The sequence below is a fragment of the Sycon ciliatum genome, assembly GCF_964019385.1.
Source record: "Sycon ciliatum chromosome 5 unlocalized genomic scaffold, ocSycCili1.1 SUPER_5_unloc_1, whole genome shotgun sequence".
NCBI classification, from domain to species: Eukaryota; Metazoa; Porifera; class Calcarea; order Leucosolenida; family Sycettidae; genus Sycon; species Sycon ciliatum.
In genome coordinates, this window is record NW_027044462.1 from 249,705 (window position 1) to 260,848 (window position 11,144).

The 11,144-nt window shown below is 44.7% G+C and overlaps 1 protein-coding gene across 1 annotated transcript; it reads left to right on the forward strand.

The window, feature by feature from the left end:
* The first annotated feature begins 1,255 nt into the window (after positions 1–1,255).
* Positions 1,256–10,907, forward strand: LOC135830309 (angiopoietin-related protein 7-like). The gene is made up of 7 exons (XM_065342574.1): positions 1,256–1,482; positions 1,870–2,070; positions 2,538–2,675; positions 4,121–4,234; positions 5,620–5,825; positions 8,652–8,688; positions 10,402–10,907. Exons 1-7 carry the CDS (start codon positions 1,359–1,361, stop codon positions 10,905–10,907), a joined length of 1,326 nt encoding a protein of 441 aa, XP_065198646.1. The 5' UTR covers positions 1,256–1,358.
* Positions 10,908–11,144: the final 237 nt, after the last annotated feature.

Genomic DNA, 11,144 nt, shown 5'->3' on the forward strand with positions numbered 1-11,144 from the left:
ACAATGATTCTGTTATCATTAATTTGCTGCGAACAGTGATAGGCATTAAATACCCGCTCATAATAAAGAACACTTCCCTGTATAAACGCACAGAATCTCGTCCCGTGAGCCAAATCATCAGAGATGCTAGATGGAGGCTGTTTGGTCATGTGCTGCGTTTGGAAGAGGCAGCCCCAGCCAGACGTGCCATGGGAGCTTACTTCTTAGGGGGTAACGGCCCCAGCTTTAGGGGACGCCCAAGAACAACGCTCCCGCGAACGCTCAATAATGATCTCAAAAAGCTGAAAAATAATACCGCCCTAGAGACTGGCGATGACTTGAACATGCTGCAGCAGCTTGCCCAAGACCGTCAACAGTGGCGGGAACTGGTGAAGGCTGTATGTAGCTGCTAATGAAACAATGGACATAATTTATACCTTTATATATAGATAATGGAGATGACTGCAACAGGCTGCAGCAGCTCGCCCAGGATCGCCCTCAGTGGCAGGACCTGGTGAAGGTTGTATGTAGCCGCTAATGCAACAATGGACATAACTTTGCGTTTCCATCTTGTCTTTTTTGTGATTGTGATGCTTGATGTGCACTGTGCTTCCTCGCATTCACTTGCTCCTTCTTGCAGCTTGTCTCTTTTTTTTCTGTTTTTTTGTTTTTTGTTTTGTTTTGACGCTCTGTGTGCATTGCGCTTCCTCGCGCTCACTTGCTCCTTCTTGCGGCTTAAGCGAAGGCTATATGTGAGCTTTATAAGCTCACTGATGCTAACGCGAATAGAGCATAATAATAATAATAATAATAATATCATTAATTTTGTTGGCAAGCAGCAGGGTGAAAGCCCGGAGCCTGTAAATCAATGACATGTCGAACAGATGCTCTGTACTCCATCATGACAGGTAAGATGATCGACTGCAGATCTGTGGAGCCCAGCTGTCCAAGCATCCAGTTGCAGAATACACAAGAGAGGACGGGAAAGTGTAGTGTTAGTTTGTGTGCAAGATCGTGCCAGGTTCTGGACACGTTTCACTCTTCTAGATGCGATCAATGCACCCGTACTGAGTTTGTGTCAACTAACAGATTGACCGAATCTCTTCTGCTTGAACCTAGAACCTAACGTTGCGTTAGTTCCATTATGCAGATGACTGGGGAAAGCGAGCGTCGACGATCATATTCATGATTTTTACTGCTAGCAATTGTACAAAGGTCGTTATTTCTTAGAGCACCAGTAGGGATACTGTCGTCATTGTAAACAATAATTATTTCTGAAGTCGGAGCGCCTCACATGTACCGATTTGTGGAGCTGATTCGCGACATTTAGAAATAATCCGAACAATTCGGTGAGCGACTCAGCCCTGATCGAAGGCACAATGAGACTCTCGTCCACTACGCCGTTCTCTATGTGGATAGCATTGTGGCTGGCGGCCTCCGTCAGTAGTGTGTCTGCAAGGAGTGTTTCTGCAGGTAACCACTCCAGCGCTGCAAATGAAACAGGTAGGGGCATTGCCAGTGTGATTCCTCTAATAGGCTCTATACTACTGCACCGACTTGAACATTACAAGTCATCTGGTCAGAAAGCTGACACTCTTCAGTATCTCAGTTCTACTACGCTCTTTCTTTACCTTCGATACGACTGTCGCCTTCAATGAGAATGAATGAAATGAACTATCACGTTTGCAGCTGAATGCAAATACTCCATTCATTTGCTTTGCGAGGATTCAACAAGAACAGCATACAGATTTATCTCACTACTGTTCACAGTTGTCTGGTGATGGCCTAGTGCGTGAAGGTAACAGAATGAAATATTCATTCTCTTCCACGTACAAATGTACTTGTTGCTTTGCAATGATTCAATTTTTCTTTATTTTGTTTGCCCGTAAGGTGATACTGAGTCGTGTATGGCACGCGTTCTTCATCTACTACCATCTACCGCTCTTCGTCTCAGCATCCAGGATACAGAGACTGTGCTAAGTGGTCTACATAACCCCATTGATCAGCTCAACTCTGCAAATGCTGACACAGCATCACTATCTGCGTTCTTAGGTGGACAGCAGAATGCTGATTTGCTGGTACAGTGTCTGAGTAAGTCTAGTATTGATCATCTCATTCCATTCTGCTTTCTATCCAGAGAATCGAGAGGATTATAATTATACAACCATACGATGTCATGTTTTTACGAAGTTTTCAACTCGATGTTCGTGTGTATGGAGTCCTATCACGGCAGCAGTTACGCCAATTTCATTCACCAACAGATCACCTCATGCACGAAACTCAGAAGAACATTCGAAATCCGCAGCAGTCTGTTGTTTCTTCTATGTACGTTACGTTTTAGCAGAGGGAAAATAGCACTATTTGCAGTGAGGACCAGACACACTCTGTGCAGTTATTGGATGTGCACGTCACCAGTTCAATATCCTTTGACGCCTGTTGCATTGCCTTCTTTTGGATCATTCAGCAGAAACAAAGCTCTTGTGTTCTGCTGTCGTATTAGAATTCTCTTCCTAACTTGTTCTGGCCACATTTTGTCACGTGATTATTGGTTTGTGCAGGTGGTCAGCTTGAGCAATGTCGACAAAGTCCCCAGTGTGGCGATGCGGGAAAGTGCATCTTCACACGTTCTTTACAAGGAAAAGGCTCATACGTTTGCAAATGTGATGATGGTCATACCGGAAAGTTTTGTCAAACAGGTAATTAAATGAGGCAGAACAAAAAAGAAAAGAAAAAAAAGTTAATTTTCGTGTCCGTTCCCGAAGGGAACTCACGACGGCCGCTAACACCCGGTAAACCCTAGCGGCAGATGCAGCGCCTAACGGTGGGGGTGAGTGGATAAGTCTCACAACCACTGGCACAAGTACCGAGAACGACCCCATTAGCTGCATCCATGGCAAAACAACAGAGGCCAAAAATCTTACTCGTAACTCCGTGTTTCGTGTTGATAAACACTCATCAGACGATAAAACATAATAAGAGGTATATTGCTATAACCAAGATGGGAGATACATGTAGAACCGGCGCAGAAATTAAGTAGGTTTCAGTGGGAGTTGTGTGACGCCAAAGGCTTGGGTAGAATGTGTGACATAGTAGATACTAGTGTGGATAATGGCGCAATATTTGGTTTGGTGTGAGTGTGAAATAGTGAGGGTGTACATGTGGGTGCATGAGAGAGGGAGAGACAGAGAATGTGTGTGTGTACATGCATGTGTGTGTGTGTGTTTGTGTGTGTGTCAAAACACTGCATATCTCATCATGTGAACCCAGCGTGGTTTCCGCGCGAGAATTCGTTGGAATGTCTACACTTCGAGATGAGCTCACTTCTCTTCTTGACACATGCTGCTCTACCCGCGGTTATCATCTGGAACTTCTCCGAGAGGCAGAGTTGGTACCTCTTGCTGATGTTGCTGTAAGCTCATGCTCGTTCCAAAACACTCCACTGGGTCGATTAGTCTTCCTGTCTCTCCTTCAATTTCCAGACTTACTTGGATAGATCGGTGCTCTTCCTTCTCTGCTTGTGGTTGAATGTGTACTTTTGGTTTCCGTACCGGGTCTTGAACGTTAGCTCTGTTGCTCCGAAGTACACACGTCCTGGGTTAACATTACTGCTTTTCACTTCGGCTGTGTACTGTGTACACCAGCAGCTGTGTCTGGCACTTTCCTCTCATAGGGCAGTCAGGCTTAGCTCGGCAGTTGCATGGCACGTCTTCCTGTTGTGGGCTGAGTAGCTTGTTGTTGTGTCCACGCATGATGCAACTGTAAGCAACTGTAGCTCACCTTCACCGATTTCTTGTTGAGGATCTTGTGAAGATCTTGTGACAGGTAGTTATTATTAAACTACTTCTGTTGGGGCACAAAACCAATCATGATTTTTCCCCGCGGTAATCAGAGACCATTGTTGGGATGGAAGCATGTGTATAATTGTGGTATATTTTCGTTCACTCTGTTCTAAGATAAGCAAACACATTGCATTTCCTACTTTTACTTGTACGGTTGCACGCGATAGATGGGAGATCAAGTGTTATTTTATTTATGTGTTGTGATATGCGAAACTATCACTTCAAAATGCTGCTTCCTTCATCACTTTCTGAATGAATTCTTTCATCCTGTTCTTCTTTTGTTTGCCATCCCTACCTCACAGTACCGCCATCCTGCTCTGGTAATCCATGTCAGAACGGTGCAACATGTCGACAGAGAGAATCATCGTTTCATTGTCACTGTCCACCACTGTACATTGGAACACGTTGTGAAGAAAGTAAGTGTGTAAAAGAGAGCACGTTGATGCTGATCTGATCAAGTGGAAGGTTGTTTGTAGTGTGTTCAAGAAATCATTAGGAAGGGATGATGTTCACAATAGAGAGGTTTCGCTTCACGTTGTTCTGCACTACACCGTGAAATTTCACGTCGGTGTGGCAAATTTTGGCGTCGAAACTCCCGTTCATGACGTGAGCTGAGGTCACCTCACGTTCGACGTGAACGCGAGTTTTTGCAAATTTAGCCTTGCTATCAGGTTGGGATTATTGACTCGATTTGTCGATTTTGCCTAAACTAGCTATAAATAATATTTGTGCGACTTCGGCCTCACCAAAAATCACTTTTTTCGCTTTTGAAGTTTTCGCTCCCAGTTTTCGCTCCTGTCGTCAGCGACACGACGTGCTTCACAAGCAACGTGAATTGAAAGCTCTTTCTGAGCTCGCGTCGACGCAAAAAATTGACGTTCACGTAAGAGAACAAATCACGCGGGTCGAAACCTCTCTAATACCGATCACTTATCCTTATCTTGGCTCGCATCATAATCAAACACAATGACGTTTTATCTTCCAAAGACATTCCACCATGTATCCTTGGTGCACAAGGAAGCATCAGTAAATGCTACTAACGTCTTACGTCGTTGGCAGATGGATCATTACAACGAACAAATTCAAGCGGTTTACAAAATCAGTGTCGGCTGATGCTTCCAACTCTCTGATAATCTAATAGGGCGTTTCGGGGGGGGGGGGGGGGGAGGGGACGTTGGAAATGAGTTGTGACCTAACCAATAAGACACATCTCCTTCATATCTTCTTACCATCCACCTTCTAGTGTGCTGTGAGTTGCCTGGGTGATACACGTGAGAAGCTGTGTATGGCAATGATGTCCAAGCTAATCATTTTACCTCTTGCCGCTTCACACCTTCCTGTCAGTTTTGTTCCACTTGCAAACAACCGATTTCCAAGCAGCTTGTCTTTCAAATATACAATTTTTCAGTTCTGTACTATGTATTTGTAGTAGAAACTGTCTTGCACGAGAAACTAATGACCACGCTGTACACACATGTATCATTACATATGTAAGAAAGGTATTACCTAGTAAAAAGATGACTTCTGGAGAGTACTGGAAATGCTTTCGGTCACCGTTGAATGATCGTTGCTAATAATTGTAAAACGTAGAATGAATCTTTAATGATTTTGGAAGCAGTAATCGCTTGGCTTAGTCACCAAAATACACTGATAAAAAAAGGTAATGAAAGCGATTTGGAAAACTATTAGCAATTCGATCATGCGTGGCGATGATTGAGGATAAACAGTGCTCCTGAAGATGCAAATGTAAACCCGATCGAGTCTTATACAAACCGTGAATTTTGTGTTGTTTGCTCTCCAGAGTGGTTGGATGTAGCTAAGTTTAAACAGCAATCCAACACATTAAATCAAATCAGTGACGATGTTTCACAACTGAAACATGAACTACGTGCAGGAAGACGAGATGATATCAATCGTATTGATTCATATCTTCAACAACTGGGTACGAAGATTCTTACCAATGTAAACTCCACTATGAATCAGATGTCATCTCAAGTTACCGCCCTGGTGAGTTCATGATATAGTGGATTGCGTCAATTGTACTAGTAGAACATGTGTTTACCCAGCTATAAGTAACTTTGCAATGACTGAACCAGAGTTTGTGTAAGTTAGGCTCACTTCCCCTACAAGTTAGTGAAGGCTTTATGAGTGCATGTAATCTGCCAGTATACAATCCAAACAATGACATACAGACGTGTTTTCCTGTAATATTGATGAATATTCATCAGCATTCGTCCGAAGCCTGGAGATTGGCACCGACCGTGCAAGCATTCAGCCACAAAAGGTGGAACGTGCATCATTGTTATGATGATAATTCTTAATGATGTTACGTGAATTGATAGTAAAGAAATAAAGGACCAAGAAACTACAAGTTACGCTATAATGTCCACTAACACCACCAGTTACCAAACAATCAGCTCATGAGATAACATTGCACGACATTGACCGACGGTACTGACGTTCTACAACTAACTGGCTAACAGCTCAAGCACATCTTGGATGCGCACTCCAACAGCCTCCCAAGTTGGAAGGTTCTAAGTTATAGAAATAACATGAGGCGGGGAAGGTGAGCGCAACCAAGACAAGCACAAGCTGAAAGTCTCAGCTGTGAAGGACGTTGGCGGATGGTCATGCATGTCGATGACGATACTGGCAAGACCACTGGACAATACGGTCAAACCCCGGTTCAAGGACGCAAGGAACATTCCATACAACTGGTGTAGCTCAAAGACGCGAAGATCAATAGAATTAAAAAGGGAAGCTATGCGAACAAGAATCATGTAAAACCAAATGCCTCATGAAAACAGCACTGTACTTCGACTATGTCTTGCCAGTATCGTCATCGACATGCATGAACATCCGCCAACGTCCTTCGCAGCTGATACTTTCAGCTCGTGCTTGTCTTGGTTGCGCTCACCTTCCCCTCCACATGTTATTTCTATGATTTAGAACCTTCCGAGTTGGAAGGCTGTTGGAGTGCGCTTCCAAGATGTGCTAGAGCTGTTAGCAAGTTTGTTGTAGAACGTCAGTACCGTCGGTTAGTGTCGCGCAATGTTATCCCATGAGCTGATCGTTTAGTAACTGGTGGTGTTAGTGGACATTATTGCGTAACTTGTAGTTTCTTGGTCATTTTTTCTTTACTAGCATTTCACCTAACATCATTAAGAATTACTTGGTCCGACATATTAAAATGTGCGTTTCGCTTCGAACGTCAGCCAAACAAATTCAAATAATCTCAGGACGGAACAAACTTTCCAGCTACCTAACACTATCCTTCAGTTGTCGATTTGTGATGTTGAAGAAGAAATGGCTCCAACCCCAAAGGAGGCAGCGTCTCAGGATCTTAGTCGACTCGAGTATTTTGCGTGCAAATTTTGTCGTCCGAGGACTCCTGTTGCTTCTCGCGCAACACAGAGAAGGCCTGGTGCTGAAATCAACACCCCACTGCGATGGGGAATTGTCACGGAGTACCAGAAACTCCTGGGTGATCGTTCTCGAGTGCTTCCTGGCGGATTGAAATCGCCGAGTGCAGTCGCTGTTTCCTTGGAAGAATCAAGTAACAGCAAACGCGTCATCCAGAAACTCGTGCAGAAAGCACCTGCATCGCTCCGTCCAGTTTGTGCTGATCTCTCTCGCATTCGTTCAAGATGTGGCGGCCGACGAATCAAGAGTACAGAAGAGATTGTCGAGAAGTTATAAACAACCGCCCTTGCGGTCGACTTTCAGGCGACAACCTGGCTGGAAAACTGAAGCGCAGAAAGGGTGAATACGTGAATGGTGCGGAGTCCCCACCGACTCCTCGGAGCCGCGATCGCGATGCGTCACAAGATCGCCAGTCTCCGGGGCCAGTGGATTCGTGAAACAGGCAGGGAAGAGCACGCATGGTCTGATGCAGCTGACTGTGTCGACAGTCATGTCGACACAGATCAGACTCAGTAGTTCTACGCGCGCGGCACATGATGATGAGAAGCTGATGAGAAGTCATTTTTTTATGCGTGGTGGTTTACTTGTTCGCCTCATTTGAAAGTGTCGTGGGAGCGTCAGGCGAAAACACCTACAGCCACCTTTGTGGCAGTCGTACTGCACGAGGAGGAGGCGAAGTCGATCGTCTAAATCGTGCCTATGGAGTGAAAAAATCAAGGAAGCGCAGTGTAGCTTGGAGATGAAAACATGTCGACGTTTTGCAGGCTGACGCACTTGAAGAAGCACCCTGAGACGCCAGCAGAGATGAAAACTACAAGGTCAGGCCAAGAAACGACACAGTAGTAATCTATCTATCGTCTCTTGGTCGATTTTTTAGTACAGGTGCTCCTTTGGACAAAGGCTTGAGGTTTGAAGCGAAGCGCACATTTTAATAAGTCGGACCAAGTATAAAGTATCCTTGGGTGTCCATTCGGGTTCAGTCCGTCATTGAAAGTACAAGAGGATTAGAGGAAACCATGCCCGAAGGAACTCAACTGTCAACCCACCTCCTTATGCAGGATAGCTGCCGATGCAAGGATTGCATTCGTTTGCAATTCTAACAGAGAGCAGTGGCTGGTATATACATGTAACTTGGGATGTGTATTTAAAATTATTGTAGGCCTTCGGCATGACAGCAATGTTCTACAACTGAGTTGTTATCCTCCCGATCGCAGACATCATTTCCTTCAGCCTCTGGTACTACTGATTCCAGTGAGACGAAACGGGGGAACTCCCAAACAGTCATAATTATAGTTTTGTGCATTTTGAAAAGCAAATCAAATTGGTGATCGTCAGAAATCTAATTATGGCCTCATCTTTACAAATGTTTAAAGTTACATTGTTGATTGTTCTTGCTGGGATTTACCACAGAATGAAAGGCTGAATGAAGTTCAGGAAAATCAAGAAGGTAAAATGCAATTATTTATTAATATTGAATGGAATATTGAAATTGATATGGCAAACATTTATACAGCTTTTTACAAAGGCCCTACCGCTGCGCCTGTATGATTCCCATGACCCTCTATTAGACTCTCATCATGTGATTGACCAAATAAGCAGACGCAGTGACAAAATACCTCGTAACTGACGATGACAGCAGAATACTGCAAATCATAATTCTTCTCCAATATGATAGCTACCATGTTCGTCCTAGAGAGGGATGCCTCGCCGCCACGCATGCCTGTCACAGTGTGGAAACACTAATACTGTAATAGTGCGAAATATCCTATCTCGACAAGGTCTACCTGGGCGAAATACTGCCTTTTCTTCGCCTGCTCGTGGGGCGGCGGTACGTAGGTAGATAGGTAGGTGCTTCGGAAAGCTAGCGGTGGGGGGGGGGGGGGGGGGTTGAGGCTAGAGCACTGTAACTATCAACTTGACCGACATACTTTCATTCCGTGAATTTTCCATGCCAAGACGAGGCATGATTAGAGGTAGGCGAGAGATAACACCTTTCCAAGAGGCATTAGAGCCCAAACGTTATCGAGTTGAGTGGGAAGACAACGTTTGAATTTCGCCGAATGAGCCCTAATCATGTCATGAGTGATTAACTAGCAGGCGCAATGCAGCGAAGTTGTACCAGGTTCATTTTCGAGAATTTTCAATTGTAGAGGAGGTTATTGGCAATGTTCTCCGAACGTCGTGAGATATCCCGTGTTCTGTTCCCCTTCAATGATCCGGACTTTAAGTCAAGCCAAATGTTGTTGATATGTTAAATTATTCTCAAGACGTATTCATGACGTGTCGGTATTGCAGAATGTAGAATCTGCGATACTGTGATAATACAACTTCAAATAAGTAGTGAGTGGAATATGGAGAGCGAGGTTGATAGCTGCTGTATAATTATGGAGAGTAAAGCTGCTTAGGGCGGAAACGAGGCTCATTTGTATTACCTTTGCGCCCAGGAATCTAAGTACCCTACCGTTTGTGCTCACTCGACCAAAATCGGGCTTAGAGAAAAATATTCACGGTTCGCGTTAGACTTGGCTGGACGCCTTCCGCTTCCAAGCAGGACTTGAACCTGGTACCCTCTGTTTTTCGATCATGGTCTTAGACCATCCCACTATGCCTGCCTACCTTCAGATATTGCAACCGCAATTTTACATTTTCACTACTGGGTAATTCAACAAGAAGTTGGAAGTTTTGCTATGATCAGTCACTTGTAGCTTTGGTGATAGGCACGTAAATCTATACTCCACGTCAACTCTTTAGCCTTCTGCCATTCTTCTGCTCTTTTATCCCTCCCAACTGAGTACCGACACATTTGATTACGACAGAGAATTATTATGTAATGCCCCCCCCCCCCTACCCTGCGCTGTCATATTATTGGGCAACGATCCCGTTTGACTTTGCGAAGTAAAATAAAAGAATACAAAATACGAACTCTCATGCTGCGCAAGCTAGCGGTAACGCCGAGACCACAGATCGGCGTTTATTGTTGGCTTGTCTCACTAGCATAGATTTCTTCTTGGAGCCCCTACTCTTCCCATTGTTGTGTTGTGCTACTGCTTCTTTCCTCTCTTCTCATGGCTAGGTTGCGTCTGCAGTAAATCATTGTGGACTTCGTTGGCACAATTCTCCTTTAATGACTATATTACTATTCTGATTCCTAATTCTGCAGTATCATTTCTCTGCCAGAGAACCGACTCTGGTCCGTCAGATGTATTCAATGGCAGAACACCGATAACAAGATTCGCTGATTACTGTGATCGAGAGACTGACGGAGGTGGCTGGACTGTGTTTCAGAGAAGACAGGATGGATCAGTGGACTTTTACCGTGACTGGAATGCATACAGACGAGGATTCGGATCAGCTTCTGGAGAGATCTGGCTGGGTATAGGTACACTACACTATCTGACGTCACAAGCAGGTAGTACTTATGAACTGCGCATGGATATGGTGTTCGCAACAACTGCAGAGAAGCATTATGCCAAGTGGTCAACATTCCGTGTTGAAGGTGAAGCTAACAATTACAAACTACACGTTTCAGGATTCTCAAGCCCTACCTTGGTGGACAGGATGACTTACAACAATGGACAACAGTTCAGTACTCGAGATCGTGATCATGACTCATGGAGTAGTGACTGTTCCAATAATTACAGGGGTGGTCGGTGGTATAACCGATGATGTTGCCAGCCAAGTGGGGGAGAGGGTTGATGATTGGTGCGAGGAGCTACGCACATTAGCAAAGTTTGCCAGCACAGAGCCTCACGCGGCTTATGCAGCTTTGACTCATGGCCTGCGGGGTCGTTGGGTCTACCTCTTTCGTACGGTTCCCATTCCGGAGGACGCAGTATAAGCGTTGGACAAGGTAATCGAAACTGAGTTCTTGCCGGCTGCAACTGGTCGAGATGCATTCACCAC

Coding starts and splice junctions, on each gene's coding strand:
- LOC135830309 (XM_065342574.1), top strand. CDS start 1,359: ATGAGACTCTCGTCCACTACGCCGTTCTCTATGTGGATAGCATTGTGG. Junction 2,071..2,537: donor TTTGCTGGTACAGTGTCTGA/GTAAGTCTAGTA, acceptor TGGTTTGTGCAG/GTGGTCAGCTTGAGCAATGT. Junction 4,235..5,619: donor TGGAACACGTTGTGAAGAAA/GTAAGTGTGTAA, acceptor TTTGCTCTCCAG/AGTGGTTGGATGTAGCTAAG.